Genomic DNA, 23,132 nt, shown 5'->3' on the forward strand with positions numbered 1-23,132 from the left:
GAGGAGGGGAAGACAGAGAGGGGGAGAGAAAGATACCTGCAGACCTGCTTCACCACTTACAAAGCAACTCCCTGCAAGTAGGGAGCTGGGGGCTTGAACTAGGATCCTTACGCCGGCCCTTGCGCTTTGTGCTATGTGCGCTTAACCCACTGCGCTACCGCCCAGCTCCCATAAATAAATCTTAAAAAAAAAAAAAAAAACACTCATGCTCTAAAATGATGCTTAGTAATGAAAAATATACATATTGTCTTAAACATTGTTATGCTGAGCCCATAGTACAATCAGGATCAAACAAAAAATTAAGCTAAGTTACAAAACTGTATTGCCAAAGTTTAGGCAAGCTAATTTTCCAGTATTTACTAGAAATTAAAGTTAATCAGTCAAGACAACATCACACCAACATCCCATTATCTGCCCTCTGGGGTCAATAACCACTGAACCAGTGCAAGGCATGCAGCCTTCAATCATAATGGCTGTTACGCATCACTGAAGGCTGACTTTTTCAATTAAAAACAAGCCTAGGATTTAGATTAAAGTAGTGTCATTTACACTATGAAACTAGGGGAGATGAAAACAATGCCCAGATCCAATAATGGCAACCACATGAAAGACCCCTTCTTCTCTCACTGGTGAGGCTATATATGCATAGAAAGTTACTGGAACAGCCTGGAAGACGGCACAGTGAGTAGTTTGTACTGTCAAACATAGTCCTGAGTATAATCCCTGACATCACACATGCCGGAATGATACTCTAGTTCTCTCTCTCTCTCTCATAAATAAATACACCTTAAAAATAAGTTATTGGGAGCCAGGCAGTAGCAGAGCAGGTTAAGCACACGTGGCGTGAAGCGCAAGGACCAGCATAAGGATCCCGGTTCAAACCCCCAGCTCTCCACCTGCAGGGGAGTCGCTTCACAGGCGGTGAAGCAGGTCTACAGGTGTCTATCTTTCTCTCCTCCTCTGTCTCCCCCTCTTCTCTCCATTTCTCTCTGTCCTATCCAACAATGACATCAATAACAACAATAATAATAACTACAACAATAAAACAAGGGCAACAAAAAGAGAAAATAAGTACATAAATAAAAAGTTATTAAAGAAGTTTCAAAGATTTATAAAGTTATTTATGTAAAGATGCTTCTATAGTATTTCTTTTTTAAATTTTACTTTTTTTTTTTTTTTGCGTCCAGGATTATTGCTGGGGCTTGGTGCCCGCACTATGAATCCACTGCTCCTGGAGGCCATTTTTCCCCCTTTTGTTGTCCTTGTTATTTATCGTTGCTACTGTTATTATTGTTGTTATTGCTGTCATTGTTGGATAGGACAGAGAGAAATGGAGAGAGGAGGGGAAGACAGAGGAGGGACAGAAAGATAGACACCTGCAGACCTGCTTCACTGCTTGTTAAGCGACTCCCCCTACAGGTGGGTAGCTAGGTGCTGGAACCAGGGCCCTTGAGCTGGTCCTTGTACTTCGCGCCACGTGTGCTTAACCCGCTGTGCTACCACCCAACCCCCTATTTTACTTATTTGATAGAATAAAGAGAAATTGAGAGGGAGGGGAGATGGAAAGGGAGAGGAAGACAGAGAAATACCTGCAGCCCTGCTTCACCATTTGTGAAGCTTTCCCCCTGCAGGTGTGGACCAGGGGCTTGAACCCAGGTCCTTATGCATACTAGACGCACTTAACCAGGTGTGCCACCTGATCCCCTTCTATCGTATTTCTACATCAGGAATCTAAGCAGGGGCCAGGCAGTGGCATACCAGGCGAAGTGCACATAGTATAAAGCACAGAGACTGGTGCAAGGATCCCAGTTTGAGCTCCCAGCTCCCCACCTACAGGGGAGTGACTTCACAGGCAGTGAAGCAGGTCTGCAGGAATCTCTCTGTCTCTCTTCCTATCTTCCCCGCTACTCTTAATTTCTCTCTGTGCTATCCAAAAATTAATTAGTTAATTAATTAGTTAATTAATTAAATGGCCACAGGAGCAGTGGGTTCATAATGCAGGCATCGAGCCCCAGCGATAACCCTGGAGGCAAAAAAAAATTTTAAAAGAAAGAATTCTATCCTACAGAATTCTCACCAAGTGCACAAATATTCAAGATGTCCTACTCACAACTAAGAAATGCAAGCACTTCAGCCTGTGGTCTTAAACACAGTTTATTTTGAAGAATAGCAAAAACTTGAATCTGAGATCACTTTTTGACCTAAGCATCAAAAACAATTTGACTTTTAGAAAACTCATTTCAAGTCCTATGTCAGTACTGAAATTATCCTGTTAACTAAAGCAAGTGAAATATATATGTCCCATGTGTTAGTAACATTTGCACCTTATAGGCAGCTATTTCATAGAAATTGAAAATCAAGACTGTTTTCCCCTGCCACAAGTGGGGATGCACTTTACAAAAATCCTCCTGAGTGCTGCCCCTCATTACCATTGCAATCCAGGGGTTCCACAGCGTGAAGGCCAGTAGCATATGCGAAGCAAGCGTAGCAGCCACAGCACACAGAACCCAGATGATATTCTTCCCTGTTTTATCCACCAGCAGCCCAAATATTGGAGACATGGGGGCTGATATGACATATACAACACTGCACAGAGAAAAAGATTATCTGATGCATCAGGTACAAGAAAACAAAGTCACTAACAGGTCATTATGCAAAGAAAATCATTTCATTCTTTTTTTTTAATCATTTTTTAAAAATTCTTAATCTTTATTTATTTGATAGAGACAGCCAGAAGTTGAGAGGAAGGGGGAGACAGAGAGAGAAGGAGACAGAGAGACACACCTGCAGCACTGCTTCACCACTTGTGAAGGTTTCCCCCTGCAGGTGGGGGCCAGGGACTCAAACCCAGGTCCTTGCACATTGTTACATGTGCACTCAAATCAGGTGCGCCACCACCCGGCCCCCCAAACTCATTTCATTCTAAAATGATTCTCTTCAGTAGAAAAGTTAAAGAGAGGTTTGACTTCTTTCATTTTCTATTAAAGCCAACATAGCCACACAGGATTCAAGTCCCAATACAGTCTCGGTCTCATACTTTTATGTTAGGTCAGATATGTCTTTTGTGTCTCTTAGCGTATTTGGTCATAATTAAAAATCCGCACTATGCAAGCAATAAACACATAATTAATAAGACACCTGTTAATTGCACTTGCTGCCTGGGAAGAAAATCCAAACTTCTCTATGAAGAAGACCCTAAAATTTAAAAAGAGAGAGAGAGAGAGAAATGAAGCATGTTAAGAGTGAACTACTGTGTTTTTTGTTTTTTGTGTTTTTTTTAAAAAAAGGCAAAATAATAATTTTCACTTTTTTGGTCATCACTGAAGTAAGTTTTGGATAGTAATGTGGATTGTTTTAGTTACGGACTTTGGATCGCATTACCTTTTACTTGCTGTTGCTTGGTTACTTACGCAGCCGAGGAATGAGGCAGCACACTGTCTCCAGTCTCGGTCTTTGGTGGCCTAACCAAGCAACAGCAAGTAAAAGGTAATGCAACCCAAAGCCAACTACTAAGACAATCCACATTACTATCCAAAACTTACTTCTCTGAAAGAACAAAGAAAAAATTAAACTAGTACTAGACCTAAATAAAGCTAAAAGAATGATTCACTGAGTGGTCCAGGAGGTGACGCAGTAGATAAAGCACTGGACTCTCAAGCATGAGGTCTTTAGTTCAATCCCTGGCAGCACATGTACCAGAGTGTTATCTGGTTCTTTCTCTCTCCTCCTATCTTTCTCACAAATAAATAAATAAAATATTAAATAAATAAATAAATAAATAAAACATTTAAAAAAAAGAATGATTCACTGTATCTCAAGATATAAAATGACTCCTGTGTAAACAGAAACTGTAGCTAGCAAATGTACAGCTTTTAAAAAGTTCATTTATGGGAGTCGGGTGGTAGCACAACAGTTAAGCGCAGGTGGCGCAAAGCACAATGACCGGCGAGAGGATCCCGGTTCAAGCCCCCGGCTCCCCACCTGCAGGGAAGTCGTTTCACAAGCGGTGAAGCAGGTCTGCAGGTGTCTATCTTTCTCTTCCCTCTCTATCTCCCCATCCTCTCTCCATTTCTCTTTGTCCTATCCTACAACGAAGATATAATTAACTACAACAATAATAACTACAACAATAAAACAACAAGGGCAAAAACAAAGGGAAAATGAATAAATAAATATAAAAAAATAATAATAATAAAAATGTCAAAAAAAAAGTTTATTTATATGACTGAATTCTCGGTATAATTTAACCAACAAAAAAACCAGAGTACTCACTTTCCAAGTCCAATAAAAGGAAACACAGCAACATAATAGCAGACGCAGATGAGAAATATGAGCCAGAGGGGTAAAGAGAAGTCCTTCACATCTGTTAACTTAATAACTTCACCTGGAGAAGGAAGGCAGAAGATGTCAGCACACCTGAGTTAAAGCTATCTTTCTGGGGGGCCTGATGGTGGCACATGCAGATAGTTAAGCATACACATTGCCTTGTGCAAGGACCCAGGTTTAAGCCCCAACTCCCCACATCCAGGAGGACATTTCATGAGTGGCCAAGCAGGTCTGTAGGTATCTATATTTTTCTCTCCTTTACCTTCCCCCACTCAATTTTCCTATCGAATAAAATAGAATAAAAATGGAAAAAAGAAAGGAAAAAAAAATGGCCTCCAGGAAAGTGGATTTGTAGTGGCAGCACCTAGACCCAGTAATAGCACTGGTGGCAATAAAAAATATTAAAAAAAAAAAAGAAAAGAAAGAGAAGGACCACAGAAAAAAAATGGCAAACCTGTGTGTATATAAATATACACATATATATTAATTTTTATTATCTTTATTTATTGGATAGAGAGAGCCAGAGATCAAGAGGGATGGGGAAGAGAGAGGAGGAGACAAAGAGAGACACCTGCAGCACTATTTCACCATTCACAAATTTTTCCCCCTGCAGGTGGGGGACCAGGGGTTCAAACCAGTCCTTGCGCACTATAACATGTGCCCTCAACCAAGTGCACCACAACCCAGCCCCTTATCAAATAGATAGGTAACAGCTAACCCATGTCTGTGATCTTGTGAGAATTAATACAGTATCCAATAGAGGAAATGGGGACACAGAGCTCTTATGGTGGGAAATATATGGAATTATACCCCTATTATCTTATAATTGTGTAAATCAATATTAAATCACGAATAAAAAATAACTAAGAAAAAATATATCATCTTGTTTTTCTCTTGCAATTCAGTTTAAAAACACCTTTCTCTATAAATTACCAGGATACAGTTTCTGGGACAATTTAAAATGACATTAGAAAAATAAAACCTGGGGAGTCGGGCAGAAGTGCAGCAGGTTAAGCGCATACAGCGCAAAGCACAAGGACCGGTGTGAGGATCCCAGTTGGGCGTGAGGATCCCAGTTGGAGCCCCTGGCTCCCCACCTGCAAGGGAGTTGCTTCACAAGCAGTGAAGCAGCTCTGCAGGTGTCTCTCTCTTCCCCTCTGTGTCTTCCCCTCCTCTCTCGATTTCTCTCTGTCCTATCCAACAACGATGACATCAGTAACAATAGCAATAATAACTACAGCAATAAGGCAGCAAAAGGAAATAAATGAATAAATATTTAAAAAAAAAAAAAAAAAGAAAACCTAAGGTTACAAAATAGTGTGCTTTCTGCCCTGTATCTAGCCCAGGTTAGAGCCCAGTCCCCACCACACTGAAGTAAGCTCTGAGAATAATAGTCTCTATTTATTTATTTATTTATTTTCCCTTGTTTCTTATTGTTGTTGTAGTTATTGTTGTTGTTATTGATGTCTTCATTGTTAGATAGGACAGAGAGAAATGGAGAGAGATGGGGAAGACAGAGAGGGGGAGAGAAAGATAGACACCTGCAGACCTGCTTCACCACCTGTGAAGCGACTCCCCTGCAGGTGGGAAGCCGGGGGATTGAACCGTGATTCTTATGCTGGTCCTTGAGCTTGAATCCATATGCACTTAACCCACCGTGCTACTGCCCGACTCCTGTCTTTTTTTTTTTTCACACTCTTTGTCTCACTGTTAACAGTCTCTCTTTTTATCTGTGAAAAAACTGTTATCCAATATCAGTGAATGACCAGTAATGACAAACAATAAACAAAATAAAAATAAAGTCTGAAGTCACAGACTACCTTCCTGCTCCCTTCAGGATATTTCATCATTTTCTAAATACACAATGTACAAACCCAGAGTGCTAACTTCTGCCAAAAACACAGGGTAAGGAAGGTACCCAAAATTTGAGGAAGGGGAAGAATTAAAAACTTTTTCATTGTCTATTTGTGATTAATAGGTTATAAGATTATTAAGAATACAGAGTATAGTTCCACTCTACTCCCACCACCAAAGTTCTGTTTTCCCACCCTCCCACCTCCCAAAAAATAACCACTACAGTTCTCTTAGAAACTGTTTACTTCTGGTTTTTGTTTTGTTTTGTTTTTTGGTTTTGCTTCCAGGATTATTGCTGGGGCTCAGTCCCTGCACCATGAATCCACTGCTCCTGGAGGGGCTTTTTTTTCCCCTTTTTCTGTTGCCCTTGTTATCGCTGTTGTGGTTATTATTATTGATGTCATTGTTGTTGGATAGGACAGAGAAAAATGGAGAGAGGAGTGGAAGACAGAGAGGGGGAGAGAAAGACAGACACCTGCAGACCTGCTTCACTGCTTGTGAAGTGACGCCCATGCAGGTGGGGAGCCAGGGGCTTGAACCGGGATCCTTATGCCAGCCCTTGCGCTTCGCACCATGCGTGCTTAACCCACTGCGCTACTGCCCAAGCCCCTACTTCTGTTTTTTTCCCCAAGTTCATGTTTATTAGGTCCCTAAAATCCATGAGTGAAATCATCCAATAGTTATCTTTTATCCCTTTACTTATTTTGCTAAACATAATCCCCTCCAGTTCTACCCATAAGAAACAAAGTATCTTTTTAAATCCTGCATTTAACACTGCATTAGAAATTTAATATAAATTATCTCCAAAAATACCATACCCCAAGGTACTGCTCTCTTTGACTTTAGATTTACCTGTTTTTCCTTGTTCTTTATGAAGGATTCTTTCTGCTCTCTGATCCAAGTAAGCAAGGGCCAGTGCACAGATGAGTGAAAGGATGCATGTGATACCCCCTGTAATAACAAGAGATTATTTATTTATTTATTCCCTTTTGTTGCCCTTGTTTTTGTTTTGTTTTGTTGTTGTTTTGTAGTCATCGATGTCATCGTCGTTAGATAGGACAGAGAGAAATGGAGAGAGGGAAAGACAGAGGGGGAAAGAAAGATAGGACACCTGCAGACCTGCTTCAGTGCTTGTGAAGTGACTCCCCTACAGGAGGGGAGCCGGGAGCTTGAACCGGGATCCTTACGCCGGTCCTTGAGCTTTGCGCCACTTGCACTTAACCTGCTGCGCTACTGCCTCCCGAGATTGTATTTTTAAAAGAGAGCCAAGCTAAAGGATACAGAAAGACAGCAGCATGTCACATTACCCAACTTCCAAACACAGGTGAGAAAGTCTATGGTCATTCATCAGGAAGAGCATGAGGACAAGAAGGCAGAGACAGTACAGCCTCTATTCTCCAAAGCAGGAGACTGCTGTCCCTGAAAGCAGGACAACTGATGGCCAGTTAGCAGAGTAGTCCTACAGTCTCCACTCAGCCTAAGCACCAGCTGTTGATGGAACGTGAGGAGAACTATGAAAGCCAAGTCCAATCCCATAATCACCTCATCTTCCTTCTAGTTCCTTCCCAAAGCTTCCCAACCTCACCACCTCAATTACACCATTAAAGCCATCTAGGACAAAAAGCAATCAAGTTTATACTTATCATAAAGAACCTTTAAAGACACTTGGTGAAACAAAGTATGGTGCAGTCCAGCTGAAAACCTGCTCAAATAAAGTCAGTGGCCATAGGCTCTACCTGTGTTGCTGACAAGCTGAGTGGTCTGAGACACAGAACTTCACCTCTCTGGGGCTTCAGTTCCCCCAGCTGAAACCTAAGAGGCATAGAACACCAAAGGTACAACTCATTTCTAGCTCTAAACTGCTTTAGAATTCTCCGATTCTCCATTACCGAGGGGATAATGAAGAGCCTGGGAAGGCAAAGCAGAGGTCCTGCAGAAAGCAAAGTTCCAGGGAGGGAAGGGAATGGAGAAGAATGGGTGAAGCTGCCTATCTGGCATCACTGTTCCACTGTTCCCCTTACCAAGCAGTCTTTTTTTTTTTTTTTTTTTTTGCCTCCAGGATTATTGCTGGGGTTCGGTGCCTGCACTACGAATCCACTGCTCCTGGAGGCCATTTTCCTCATTTTGTTGCCCTTGTTGTTGCGCTTGTTGTAGTTGTTATTGTTGTCATAGCTGTTGTTGTTGAAAGATAGGACAGAGAGAAATGGAGAGAGGGAGGGAAGACAGAGATGGGGAGAGAAAGACACCTGCAGATCTTTTCACCAGTTGTTGAAGCAACCCCCCTGCACGTGGGAAGCTGGGGGCTCAAACCAGGATCCTTACGCCAGTCCTTGCACTTTGCGCCATGTGCACTTAACCTGCTGAGCTACCGCCCAGCCCCCACCAACAAGCAGTCTTAAGTCATCTACTCTGTCTTATGGATGGTCCTTAAGGGCTCTACGACACACAACAGTGGAAGACAAACCAGGAACTCAGAGCAGGCTGAACTGGTCAAGCAACCCCTCCCCCCTGCAACTTCCTTAGAAGAAAGACTAGAGGGGGCTAGGCAGTGGGTTAAGCACACATGGCGTGAAGCACAAGGACTTAAGGATCCTAGTTTCAGCGCCAACTTAAGGATCCTAGTTTCAGCCCCCATCTGCAAGGGGGGTCGCTTCACAAGCGGTGAAGCATGTCTGCAGGTGTCTTATCTTTCTCTCCCCTTCTTTGTCTTCCCCTCCTCTCTCGATTTCTCTGTTCTATCCAACAACAATAACAAAACAATAATAACAATAGCAACGATAAACAACAAGGGCAAGAAAAAAAGGGAAAAAATAGCTTCTAGGAGCAGTGGATTCGTAGTGCAGGCACTGAGCCCCAACGATAACCCTGGAGGCAAAATAAACAGACAAAAAAAGAAAAAGAAGGGGAAAGACTAAACACCAGAATGTCTGGGAGCTGCACCGGTACCTCCCCTTCCATCTGGTTTGAGGCCACAGAGTGCAGATATGCACACCAGAGGGCAATAACTAAAAGTTAATCACAAAAATTCATCATCATCATCATTACAGAGGGGGTTGGGGGTTTGAGAAATCACCACGACTCAGCATATGCACACCTCAGTACATTTACCACAACCTCTCAGACCCACTATGAAACCAGGAGGGCAATCCCACTAGGGAAAGATAGAAATAAGCTGGGAGTATTCGCCTGTGTCCAGTGGAGAAGCAATTGCAGAAGCCAGACCTCCCACCTTCTGGAGCCTAAAATGCGTCCAGACTCCCAGAGGGATAAATAGGGAACTTTCCAATGAAGGAGATGAGGTACAGAACTCTGGTAGTTGGAACTGTATGAAATTGTCAGTAATTTTTTTTTATATATAAAAAAGAGGAAAAATTTAAAACAGAAAGTTTCCAAAGACAAACATGGGACATCAGGACTCACTAACCAATCATCAGTGTGACCCCAAGAGTTGTGTGGCCTGTGGAGCCCATCAAAGCTTCAATCTTAGAATACAGCCATCCCATGAGGTTCATATTCACTGTGCTTCCCTGAAAGAAAAAACACATTTTTTTCAACAAAATTGTCATCTACTCTGTCTTATTCAGAAAAAATTAAAATCTAGAGTTGCTTAGAAAAACAGGTACCAGGGTGGCAGCAGTGCACCTGGGTGAGAGCACACCTTACTATATGTGAGGGTCCAGGTTCGAGCCCCTGCTCCCCACCCACAGGGGGAGAACATTTCACAAGTGATGAAGCAGGTCTGCAGATGTTTTTCTTTCCCTCTCTACCTCTCCTTCCCCTCTTAATTTCTCTGTCCTATCCAATAAAAGTAAAAAAAAAAAAAAAAAAGAAAAAAGAAAGAAAAATAGGTATAACAGGATATAGATTAAATTTATATATATGTATATGTGTATATATATATATATATATATATATATTTGACTTTGTTGTTGATAGAATTCCGCTGCTCTAGCAAAGACAATTTTTTCAGATAAAGACAGAAATAGAGGCAGAGGGAGAAAGATACCACAGCACCCAAATTTCCACCAGTGAGGGCTGAGTTCAAAGGTGGGTTGTGAGCCAGCTACCTTGCTGGCCCACAAGATTTTTTTTTTTTTAATTAGCAAGCTAAAAGCCACAGGTGAGGTCAGTGTGCAAATATCACCAATCTAAAGAAAATAATATTGAGTTTTTGGAAAAGTTATATCACATTTTTTCAAAGAAAACCAGAAAAAATGTCTGACAAATAGTATCCAAGATTATACATTTAGAATTTCTGCCAAAGCAAAAGTGAAATAGACTGAATCACAACACTTACAGGTGCCTAAGACAAAAAAAAAAAGGTTTTCTAGAAGTGCTACCTGGGGCAGGAGGAGGGGGAGCAGGGGGAGCAGGGGGAGGAGGGGGATCTTCTGAACATCCAGACAGTAAAAGTGATAGTAGGAAATCTCTTTACAAATGTATCCACTCATTAGCAACTACTGAGTCCAGACACCGGCCAGTCACTGAGCCAGGAAGCAGGAATACCTGTCTGTCTGTCTGTCTGGCTCAGACAACCATGTGAGTATGTGGGTCTGACTGAGATCGCAAGAGCAGCTTTCACAGCAGAAGCACAAACATGCACTAAAGGGAAGGGGCAGAGCAGAGGAAGACTTCATTATGAAGGCAGGTTTCATCCCTGTAAGGCTGACTGTCATCAAGTCAAAAACAGACAGGTTCCTGTCACACAGCGAGTTTTCTGTCACTGGAAATGTGTAGCCAGAAACTGGTTCAACTCCCATGAGACTGTCACAGCAAAGATGCTGGACACAAGTGAGAATTTAGACAATAAAACCTGTACAATCCCTCCCAACACTCAGACTCCATGAGATGAGGAATGCTCACTTAAGTCATTCTGAACTGTTCCCTATGGAAAATAAAGTATAAAAAGAAATAGGTTGCCAGACCTCCCTAACACTTCCTCTCCACTATTCCAAGCTTTGGGTCCATGATTGCTCAACAATTTGTTTGGCTTTGTATGTTAACTCTCTTTTCAATCACCAGGTTCCAGATGCCATCAGGATGCCGGCCAGGCTTCCCTGGATTGAAGACCCCACCAATGTGTCCTGGAGCTCAGCTTCTCCAGAGACCCACCCTACTAGGGAAAGAGAGAGGCAGACTGGGAGTATGGACCGACCAGTCAACGCCCATGTTCAGCGGGGAAGCAATTACAGAAGCCAGACCTTCTACCTTCTGCAACCCTCAATGACCCTGGGTCCATGCTCCCAGAGGGATAGAGAATGGGAAAGCTATCAGGGGAGGGGGTGGGATATGGAGATTGGGTGGTGGGAATTGTGTGGAGTTGTACCCCTCCTACCCTATGGTTTTGTTAATTAATCCTTTCTTAAATAAAAAAAATTAAAAAAAAAAAAAAGAAAAAGAAATAGGTTGCCAGAGAAACAGTTCAGCTGGTAGAGCACAGGACTTGAATGTCTGAAGCTCGTGGCTTAGTCCCTAGTAGCACGTAACTAGAAGTGGTGTTCTGGCTTTTCTCTCTCTCTCTTTCTGTCCCTCTCTCCTCTGGCTCTCATAAAATAAAATGAATCTTGGCAAAAAAAACAACCAGGAGGAGGTGGTGGTACACCCAGTAGAGTGCACTCAATACCATGAATTGAAGACTTGGATTTAAGTCCGAAGTCTCCACCTGCAGGGGGAAGATTCATCAGTGGTGGAGCAGAGTTGCAGGTGTCTCTCCTCTGTTCATCCTGCCTCCCAACACCACACACACACACACACACACACACACACACACACACACACACACTTCTCTCACACACTATCAAAGCAGTCAGAGAAAAAAAAAAAAATGGCCATCAGGAGCTGTGCAGTTGTGTAAGCACCAAGCCCCACCAATAACCCAGTGGCAACCAAAAATAATTAAATCAGCTAAATGTCATATTGTGGCATAGAGAAATAAACAAACACTTTGGCCTATGGGGGTAGGGGGAGCCCAGAACTTTGGAGGCAGGTGCAGTGTAGAAAGATATCCCTGTAATCTTATAAACCATTATCAAATCACAAGGGGAAAAAATTACTAATTTAAAATACAGAAACACTAGTCATCCTGTCTGTTATAGAACAGAACTACAAGATTTGAACCTTGGCTTCATATCTGGCTCTATCAAGTTTGTCATACTTACAATTCTAGCCATACTAAGTTGGAGTCCAAACACCAGGTTTAATTCTTTGCCTTTAAACCAACTCACAGCATATGTGTTCTGGGCAACTGCTAAAGATTCCCCACCAATCCTAGAAATGAGGAAATGAAGAAGGCACGGTTTTTAAAAATAATAACAAGTAATCAAAGCAGATTTAAAATCTGATCTCCTCCCTAACCCAACAAAGGGAAGAGGAGTTGTATATCCCTGAATCGAGTTGATTTACAACTGCTTCAACCAATAGAATATGCTGACAGTGTGCTGGGTGTTCACAAGGCTGAGTCTTAAGGGGACACCTGGGTTTTCAATCAAAAGCTCACTTGGAGCTCTAAACCACTTCACAGGAAGACCGAATGCTTCCACTGTGAAGGAAGCATAATACTCCCCTCAGTACTGACTGGTCTTCATGTCAGTCACTCCAGCCCAACAGGAGCTATTACGTTAACAAGCTCTTAATATGCCCAGTCCCCAGACCTCCATGAGTCTTCCCAGTCAAGGCTCCAAACCTCAGCACACAAGCCCCTGATGTGCCCTGTCCAAATTCCTGCACCACAAAAGTGCACATGGGAATGACTGTTCTTCACTGCTGAGTCTCTGGGAAGGCAAGGTGCCGCAACAGTGGTCATGAGAAGTAATAAGAGAAACCTGGGTTCCTACAGCACTATCTACATCATATACAGTATTCATGTGACTGGGGAAATAGCTCTGTAGTTGAACAGGGGACTGGCAACCTGAGGTCCCAAATCTGATCCCTGGCACCCATATGCCAAAGCTGGACAGTGACTACTCTCACTTTCTGTTCTCACCCACAAAAGTTAAGTCTTTTCTAAAAACAATAAAAGTTAAAATGTGCATGTACAGAGAACAAATCAAACTTTGTAAGGACATAAAACACTTTTCAAGATAATACCTTCCATAGTTCAGATTCTCCTTCTTCCTGGACTTTAATTTCCCTTCTACAAATTCAATATACTGATCATTCCATCCCATGTTCTATCACCCAGCCCTCAACACTACTCCATCCTAACCAAAAGCATGTTCCCTCCTTTCTCCTGATCCAACGCGTATACTGATGTCATTAGAATAAATGAACTTACACATAACTTACCCAAACACAAACCTTCCAAATTCCATCAGCCAAAATGCATTGACTATCCCACCGAGAGCAAAAATAACCTAGAGTGCAGAATATAAAATGCAGAATGTATGAAAAAGTAAATTTAAGGCATTCAAGAGAAACAAGTAATTTAAGAATCACAACTTCCATGGCCCGGGCGATGGCACACCTGGCTAAGCACACATAGTACAGTGCATAATGACCTATTCAAAGACCAGAGTTCAAGCCTCAGCTCCCCACCTGCAGCAGAGACACTTCACAGTGAAGCAGATCTGCAGGTGTCTTTTTTTTTAATTTTTTATTATCTTTATTTATTGGATAGAGACAGCCAGAATCAAGACGGAAGAGGATGATAGAGAGGGAGAGAAACAGAGAGACACCTGCAGCACTGCTTCACCACTTGCAAAGCATTTCCCCTGCAGGTGGGGACCGGGGGCTCGAACACAGGTCCTTGCGCATTGTAATACGTACGCTCAACCAGGTGCGCCACCACCTGGCCCCTGCAAGTGTCTTCCTCTCTCCCTCTCTATCTACTACTCCCTTCTCAATTTCGTTCTGTCCAATCAAATAAAATCGGGGGTGCGGGGAAGAAAAGAAAAAATGGCCACCAGGAGCAGTGGATTCTTAGTGTCAGCACCAAGCCCCAGTGACTAGAGGCAAAAAAAATTTTTAAAAATCACAACTTCCATAATGGTTTCCAATCTATTGTCACTAAGCTAGTGAAATGTTTCCATTAATATTTATCTCAAAGCTTTAAATATACTTTGTGCTATGTTATATGCATATCTACAGACCCATTAAATTAGGTTTCACTGAACAAATCTTTAGTAGTGGGCTTAGACAAGAATACAAGTTGCTATCACATGATCAATGAATGTTTCTGGCCTTCCTTACCTGTCCAATGCAAACAAAGCAGCTAAAAATAATGGTGCCCCATCTGTTAGAGAAACAGAACAAGAATTAGAGGTATGCCAGTAAGTCCTTCAATAACAATGCCCTTCAATTTCCTCCCCACCCCGCCCCCACATTCCCCTTTAAAGAAAGTAAAAATTCAGTCTGCCACTGAAATCAGCAGAGCTCTCAGGCTGAACACTGGTCGATAGAAACCTACGCTTCTGAGACAGCAAGTGCTGTACCTTAATCGTCAAACTGCATTACATGATGAAAATTATTAATTAACAAAAAAAATAATTATGTGAAGTGATAAAAATGCTAATTAATTAGCACTATAGTGGCAATCATATTACAGTATACAAACATGTTAAATTAGCATGCATGCACCCTAAATTTACACGATGTTACATCAGATGTATTCAACTGAAAAATGAAAAAAAGTGTCCGCACTTCTGAGACTTCAGGTTTTAGTAATGACATGTTAGATTAAGCCACTGCCTCTTAAATGAAACATTAAATAATCTTCAAGAAGCTCCCCTTTGAGAATGAAGATTCCTTTTTTAAATTATTTTTATTGTCTTTACAGATAAAGACAGTCAGAAATCAAGAGAGAAAGGGGAAATAGAGAGGAAGAGAGACAGAGAGACACCTGCAGCCCTGCTTTATCATTCACAAAGCTTTCCCCCTGCATATGAGGATCAGGGGTTTGACCTCAGTCCTTACACATTGTAAGGTACGCTCAATCAGGTGCACCACCACCTGGTCCCCCAAAAATTCTTGATAGTATTTCTATTAAAAGTCTAATACTGACTCACGGGGCTGGGTGGTAGTGCACCTGGCTGAGCGTCCATGTTACAAAAATCTAATACTGACTCAAAGAATTTCAGATTAAATAACTTCAATCAGCTCTAATTTGTAATAACTAAACTTTTTTTAAAGGTTTTCAAGAGATTTTTATTTTATTGCTGTTGTCATTGTTTGTTTCCTGCTTATATTTATCCTTCAAGAGCTTACAGAAGTGAGAGGGAAATATCTACAGGCTAATTTTAAACCACATAAGATGGGGATTAGTACTAAATATAAAAAAAATAAAACCTTTAGCTTACTTAATAAACTAGAAAAGATTTCCCTGAAACCAATCAGCTAAATTGGTCTGCAATGTATTAATAAACAGAGAACATGTATCTTCTTTAACTGATATTTTTAACATTATCCAAAAGGGCTAGTCAGGATATGGAAATTTCCAAGTGTCCTGTACAGATTAAGTACAAACTGCTTTTGAAGCTGACCTGAAGTCACAAGAGCCAAATCTGTAAAAGACAAAATTATTGCCATCGTTGTCAGCAATCTCCTACTGGAACTAATAAATCCAAAAATTTCTTAAAAGTCTTTTCAGAAAAATAAGTCACTACTTCTCGTCGTACTCCTTGCCTAAGTGGCAAGTAACCTTTGAGTCTGGACTTCCCAAGCTGTGGATAGAAACTAGCTCTATGGGCAGCACTGCTCTGTTTTGAAAAACATCCTGAGAGAGAATAAAGTTCAGCAATGACCTTGACCAAGGCAACACTGGCTGTGGAGCTGCAAGTCTACTGGAGATGTTGTGTTGCAGGTGCAATTCCCAGTTGAAAAGCCAGAAACATAGTAAAGAGAAGAGAAAGCAGTGGAGATTCTAACCTGGATGAAGCATCAAGGGCTTGCACAATCGAAGTAGACAATGTGCAAAGATAAAATGAGGTAACAAAGTATCAGAAATACTAAGAATTTACTACAACGGAATGTAGCTGCAGAAATTCTGCTTGGGCTCATTCGACCTGGAATTTATTCCTAAGTAGCATTCCTAGACACTCCCACTGTCTGCTACATCTGTCCTACAACCAGAAGCCATCTTCAAAATGATGTCCTTGAGTTTCCCAAGGTTCTGAAGGCTCTTCTAAATAAAAAAAAATAATAAAAAAAAATAAAAGGCTGCATAATGCCTAGTATTAGTCAATTTGTTTCCAAGTTGGTAATGCACATTTGAGTTCTATTATAGCTTTCTCTTATTAACTTCACTGCTCTATTCAGGAGAATATCCCATCCACCCAAAAGGGTTAGAGATAACAAAACTTTTTAATAAGAAAAATACCACACATGTTACTAAAACTACAAATCTGGCTACACTTAAGATTCATGTAATTGTTTGCCCAGAATAATAAAAAGTCAGTATAAGAGGAGACCTTACTACAGGTTCTCTGAGTACACCTACTTCTCAAACTCAAACCCCTCTCAAGAGCCTCGTGAAATGGTCATGCCACATGTACTGCGTGTTCTCTAGCAACAGAAAGTCACCATGGCACAAGGCAACATATAGCCCCTCCTATCAACTTAGTCAAATAAAGTCTTCCTCAAACTAAGTGAACTCTGTCCCCTCAAACTTTCAAAGTAATTCCATTAGATCAAACAAAATGAATGTTGTACTCCTCACAAATTTTTAAGTTAGTCCTCCAGTCAAAATACTTATAATCTCTTCATTCCTTCTCTACCAGACACGGTTAGAAGACTATCACTTCGCTCTCTGCCTTATAAAAAGAGATCCCTGGTCTACACCCGTCTTATTAAAGTCTCCAATGAGAAGACACATCCCCTATCATAAAGATGGAAGTACAAAGCTGATAGCCATTACCTCAGTCTATCTAATACATACGTGATGATCAAACAGAAAAAATATTACTGTGGATTAAAGGGGGGAGGGGAGAGACAAAAACTACTTGTCAAATGCTGTATATCTAGCGCCCCCCCCCCCCCCCCCGATTTTCACAACCAGATTGCAGGGCAGGAATTACTACCATATTTACCACTAATGCAACTGAAGCCCAGGAATCTGAAAGAAGCTCTACAGAGCTAACATGACGAGCGATTAGAGTTCAGATTCTGCTTGGTTTGACCTCAAGGGAAGGCACAAGTTATCTTTAAATAACTGACTTAGCTTCTTTCGTGAGCAGCATTTACTAGTCCCAACTTTAACTGTTATTGCAACAGTTATTTCAAAATCCAATTCCAGAGATACAAAAATTACATTAGAAAGAGGGGTGGGGGCCAGGGCCGGGTGCACATCTCGACATCCAAGGACCCAGGTTTAAACTCCAGCACTCATCTCTATTGGGCAGAAGCTTCAGGAGTGGTGGAGCTATAGGTACCTCTCTATTATGGTCTCTCTCCCTCTCTCTCTCTCACTCTATGAAAAAAAAAAAAAAGGCACATGCTGGGAGTATGGATCGACGACCTGTCAACACCTATGTTCAGCAGGGAAGTAATTACAGAAGCCAGACCTTCCACCTTTTGTACCCCATAATGATCTTGGATCCATACTCCCAGAAGAATAAAAAATAGAAAAGCTATCAGGGGAGGGGATGGGATACGGAGTTCTGGTGGTGGGAATTGTGTGGAATTGTACCCCTCTTAGCCTATGACCTTGTCAGTGTTTCCATTTTATAAATAAAAATTTATAAAGTAGAGTCCAAAAGACATCCAACCCCAGTGATAAAACTGATGGCAAAAAAAACACTCTGTACAGGAATTTATTAAGTTACTTCTAGAAATATCTTTAATTATTGATCTAGTAGTAGTATTGTGCTCACATTAGGTTTATTTTTCAAGCTTACCGTATTCCAAATACTCGGTCTATCAAAAAGCCACCAAAGAAACACAGAACTACGTTGGGCCAAGAATACCAGGCATACAGCAGCATGAATTTTGTGGTATTCACCTGCATATCCTATATGGAGAGAAAACAAAACTTTTTTTTTTTTCCAAATAGTTCAGTTTAGATACTAATATTAGCAAAACTTACTTTCTGTGTAAGGAAGCTTTGTAATCATTTATAGTCACCACTTTGTGACAGCTACCACTCGTGCCCCCCAAAAGCCGACAAAACCGGGAAATTCTGGAGATGACATCCTTACGGGGGCTTCATGGCCTGCAGGATCAGGCAGCCCCCCACTATGAGGCCCGCCTCTATCCGCACCTGCCTTTATCTTTTCCATTTTTTTTTTTTTTGTCTCTATTTTTACCAGAGCACTGGTCAGCTCTGGCTTTATAGGGGTGTCGGAGATTGAACCTCAGACTGTTGTTGCCTCAGGCAGTATTTTTGAATAACCATTATACTGTCCCCAGCTCACCTTTTTTATTCTTCTCCTCTCTATAAACCTGTCGCTAGGACTCCCCCAACATGGAAAGCCACCCCTACCATTCCCCACTAACTGCTACCTTTCCCTCTCATTCCCGAATTCAAAGGGCCAATCTATACATTTCTACCTGTACAAAGGTATAAACTTTAAATTTTAAAAATATATATGATCTATACAAGAAACTATAAATGTAAACATATTTTTACAAAACCAGATTAAAAATACTGACATGGACAATTCTCTAGAATTAGTATTTACATTTACAAAAACAAAACAAAACCATATTTTCCAGTCCACAAGAGATCAGTAACTACTAAACCACTTGCTATTCAACTGACTACACAAAAGGAAAGTGAAAACAAAGACCTACTAATACTACCTGGCAATAAGGTGGGAACAATAAAAGTATTTCTCTTAGATAGAAAAAAACACCAAGCGTAGCCTGTGGCCATTCATTTCAGCTCAAGGACAGCCCTTGCAGCAGTAGGATTTAGTAGCTGCACATGTGAAAATGGCTTCAGTGGTCTACAGTGCAAGCTAAGCCATCTCAGAGTTTATGATCACTCAACAGTTATCTCTAGCCCAAAGCTCAGAAAGAAAACATGGGGCAAAATCAACTTACCTGTTTAACCTGAGTCTGAAGGGCAGCGGGATTATCATAGCAAAAATAGCTGCCTAGGGAAAAAAAAAAAAAAAGAGCAAAGATTTTGTAAATAAGAATACCATCCGTTAAGGAGTCCCAAATTACAATTATTACTCAAATGGTGATTTTAGACGGTGCCTGGGCTCAAAATTATGGTCTCACCCATGCACTTTACTGCTGAGCCACTACCCTCACCCAGTCTTTTAGCTTGGGAGAGGTGGGAGAGTGGGAAGAAAAAGGAGAGAGAGAAAGCAAAGCACCACTCTACTATTCATGGAAGTCCTGCGGCTCTCATGTGGTGCCAGTAATCAAACTAAAAGGGGGTCTCACACAAGAACTACCCCTTTGGCCCTTCTGGCTCTCAAATGGTCATTTTAAATATTACAGAGGAAGGTGTGAAGGGGAGCTGATAAGGAGAGCACATGACTTAAGAAATATGGAAATGCCCAGCATCACATATGCCACAGTGGTGCTCTGGTTCTCTCTTTGGTAAAATTAATAAAAATGAATGAATGAATGAATGAATGAATGGATATGTTTACACTAAGGCTGCAGAATCAAAACTGGAAACTTTTCTAGACTACTACTCCATGGTTCTCAGTATTTGCTAAATTATAGCCATGTACCCTGGAGAAAACATGAAACAATTTCCAAATCATCTAAGTGTATATATATACCAACTACTGGGAACCAGGGTAAGTTAATGGACACCAATGACAACAGTCGTATAACATTTCCAGGAGAGAGGGAGGGAAAATCTGATTAAACCTACACATTACTGTGGCCAAGGTTCAAGCTCCCACTCTCCAGCTATGGGGGGGTGGGGGCTGGGGGGTGGCAGATGCAGATGGCACACTTCAGGAGTGTGAAACAGGTCTGCAGGTGTCCATCTTTCTCTCTCCCCCATCTTTCTCTCCCCCCGCCCAATTTCTCTGTTCTATCTGATAGAATGAAAAAATAAGGACAAAAAAATGGCCTCTAGCAGAAGTGAATTTCTAGTGCTCACACTGAACCCCAACAATAACCCTAGTGGCAATAAAAAATAGTAAGTAAAATATTTCCCTGAGTGATTTTAAACAAAAAAAATAGTGATAACCAATATTTAGTTATTCTTCCATATTACTTCCATCATGATTTTATAATATATTTTATTGGCATCTTCATGAAGCAGAAATACTCTTTATTTAAAGCTAACAAAAAAGGGGGGTCAGGAAATAGAGCTCACCACGTGCACTTCACCATGTGAGCTGCTCCCCACACATAGAAGTGCCATGTAAGGCACCAGGAAGAAGCTTCATTAACAGTGGAGTAAGAGAGAGATTAAATGGGTGAAGAGGGACAGTAAACTCAAGCCCTGGCACCAATTAAAAAAGTGTTTTTTAAAGTACCAAAAACACACTGAAAAATGTTGACAAACACCCTCAGCAACTTTCTAGTAAAGATACATGAGGTCTGGGCCGGGTGGTGGCACACCTGGTTGAGGGCACATGTTACAATGTCCAAGGACCTGGGTTCAAGCCCCCAGTTCCCACCTACAGGGGCAAAGCTTTGCAAGTGTTACGCAGGGCTGCAGGTGTCCCTCGGTCTCTCTTCCTCTCTATCACTCCCTTCCCTCTCTATCCAGTAAATAAATAAAGATAGTTTAAAATATATACATGAGGTCAGCATGTATGTTAAAAAGCAGAGAGATGAAGTTTAAGCACTCTGGCTAAAGCAGTATTCAAAACAAAAATTCTAATTCTACAAAATACCCAAGAACAAATGATTTATTGAATATACTGCCAGAAATGAGCAAGTACAAAAGATTGCTAAAGAGTAAAATTAAATCACAAATACAATAGTGTCCGTTGGCCAGTAAAAAGGAAATGGAGAGGATGTCCACATTCATGTGCTGAAGATCGTTTTTTAAATACTAACAATTTGTGGGTAAGCTCAAGTTGATAATGCCTCAAATCCTCCCGTAGCTCTCGAAGCACTTTGTAGACAATACAGGGTCAACAGAAAATGTCACTCAGGTATGAACATGGCTTCCGAATTTAAGCAGATAAACGTAATTTAACCAAGGCCAAAAATAAACGGAGTAAAAACTATTTTGAGTTTTTGTGTTATTCTTAGGTTTTGATCCTAAACTCAGCCACTTGTGATTCTGACTTTAGCTGCTAAAAGAAGTATCACTTCTAAATAATAGGCATTATTAGCTTTACAAAATAGTAGTACAATGGGACGAGAAGAGGTGCAAAGAAACTGATCCCCAAAGCAACCTTCATGCCTACTTATGCAGTCTCACAGTAGCACAAAGCTAAGCACCACGATGTTCTTCCATTTGATTATTATGAGTGCAGCGAATCCCCAGAAAAATCTGACTCCTACACCAAACTCACACGGACACTAGAATTTGCATAAACCTTTTCAAAGAATGCAAGGTGTTTTGGAGATCATTCTTAAGAAACTGCTTTCCTAATCTTCAAATTTCGTAAGTGAACCCGACCAGCCCATCCCAGTGAGTCTCGCTGGCAGACGAAATGGAAGAAAGAGGGGCCACATCCCCACACGGGTGCATTTCCCCAAAATTACGAATGCCCGGGCAGGAAACTAGTCTAGCCGGTCAAAACAGCAACCGCACAAGGCTGGGAGGCAGACTCGTTAAAGCGTTCAGGATTCCCCGAGAAGAAAGCAGCCCAGCTGGAGGTTTCCTCCAGTCTGCGGCCCCACGAGAGCAGCAGGTGGAGAACAAAGTTCAATCCCCGCACACCCTCCCCCCATTCCCGACGCCACAGGCCAAGGTGAGCGGCTCAGGGGAGAGAGCGGCTCCGGGACTGCAGAGGGTTTGGGCTCCTTGAGGACCCCGTCCACGAAGGCTCACCAAAACCGAGGAAGCACATCAGCAGCAGCACCACAAGCCTGTGCGCCAGGCGGCTGGGGTCGCAGATCGCGGGCAGCGTGGCGGGGGGCGCGAGAGCCCCGTCGCCTGCCAGCAGCGAACGCGCCTCCTCCTCCTCATCCTCCATCCTGCCTCGCACAGGCAACCCGCCAAGCCCAATAAACACGGCAGTCACATGATCGCCCCGCTCACGTGATGCCAAGGTGGGGGGAGGGAGACACGGCCTGTGCCAGCTCACATGACCGTGTGGGAGGGGCTGGCGGCAAGTTGGAACAGGCAGCGTCACTACGTAGTGGGCGGGGACTGAGAGGTGACTAGGGGGCGACGTGGGGACCCGACACGCGCTGGCCCCGGCGGGCAGGCGGTGGTCTTCACCTGGGCGCCGAGGTGGTCAGGGCGAGCTGCCTAGGTGGTGTTTCCCTATAGAGGACGAATAGTATCTGCTCCAACAAGGTGGCACCAGCGCGGTCTCTCGCTGTCGGGTTTCCTGTCTTCAGAGACCTATAGCCGATTTTCAGGCCGTAATTTTGCTGCTTTTTAAGGGAAAAAAACCGCTGGGGTTGTTGAGGGTGACAGTTCATCCGGTGACCGGGAGGACAACGCTCACGGCGAGCATTTTGTGCCTCCCCAGCCCATGAAGGTTATCATCATGATAACCATTTCACACTTTTTTTTTCTAAGTTATGGATATAGCCAACTAATTGTCATCCCCCTCTCCTTTGTTCAAGTCCCTGGACCCCACCTGCAGGGAGGAAGCTTCACAAGCGGTGAAGTACTGAAGTGTCTCCTGTTTACATTAAATATATGTAATAGCCTGGGGAGCAACTCAGCTGGTAGAGCACAGGACTTGCATGCCTGAAGCTCCTTGTTCAGTGCCTCCATATGTACGGCATCCATATGTACGGGAGTGGTGCTCAGGTTTCTCTGTCTGTCTCTCATATTACAACCTCTGTGTATTAATTTTTTTTCTTTTTGGACTCCAAGGTTATTGCTAGGGCTCGGTGCCTGCACTACGAATCCACTACTCCTGTAGGCTATTTTTTCCCTTTTGTTGCCCTTGTTGTTTATTATTGTT

The 23,132-nt window shown here is 42.2% G+C and overlaps 1 protein-coding gene and 1 long non-coding RNA gene across 4 annotated transcripts in view; one reads left to right on the forward strand and one right to left on the reverse strand.

Moving 5' to 3' along the window:
• MFSD1 (major facilitator superfamily domain containing 1) overlaps positions 1 to 22,221 on the reverse strand; it is a 31,671-nt gene extending 9,450 nt beyond the window's left edge. For 2 of the 3 annotated variants that reach the window (XM_016194038.2, XM_007536517.3), the window contains exons 1-11: positions 22,040 to 22,219; positions 19,156 to 19,208; positions 18,009 to 18,121; positions 14,368 to 14,410; positions 13,465 to 13,532; positions 12,339 to 12,447; positions 9,605 to 9,707; positions 7,033 to 7,131; positions 4,273 to 4,384; positions 3,139 to 3,195; positions 2,430 to 2,586 (exon numbers count right to left, since the gene is read on the reverse strand). In XM_016194038.2, coding sequence (XP_016049524.1) covers positions 2,430 to 2,586; positions 3,139 to 3,195; positions 4,273 to 4,384; positions 7,033 to 7,131; positions 9,605 to 9,707; positions 12,339 to 12,447; positions 13,465 to 13,532; positions 14,368 to 14,410; positions 18,009 to 18,121; positions 19,156 to 19,208; positions 22,040 to 22,184 — 1,059 coding nt within the window. In that variant the 5' untranslated portion in view covers positions 22,185 to 22,219. Of the gene's footprint in view, positions 1 to 2,429; positions 2,587 to 3,138; positions 3,196 to 4,272; positions 4,385 to 7,032; positions 7,132 to 9,604; positions 9,708 to 12,338; positions 12,448 to 13,464; positions 13,533 to 14,367; positions 14,411 to 18,008; positions 18,122 to 19,155; positions 19,209 to 22,039 lie in introns of all 3 variants that reach the window. The other variant, XM_060197582.1, reaches the window with a different exon arrangement.
• Positions 11,001 to 11,760, forward strand: LOC132540376 (uncharacterized). The gene is made up of 2 exons (XR_009551554.1): positions 11,001 to 11,095; positions 11,586 to 11,760. It is a non-coding gene; the product is annotated as an uncharacterized LOC132540376 (long non-coding RNA).
• Positions 22,222 to 23,132: the final 911 nt, after the last annotated feature.

Source organism: Erinaceus europaeus, chromosome 9 (assembly GCF_950295315.1).
Source record: "Erinaceus europaeus chromosome 9, mEriEur2.1, whole genome shotgun sequence".
Taxonomy (NCBI): domain Eukaryota; kingdom Metazoa; phylum Chordata; class Mammalia; order Eulipotyphla; family Erinaceidae; genus Erinaceus; species Erinaceus europaeus.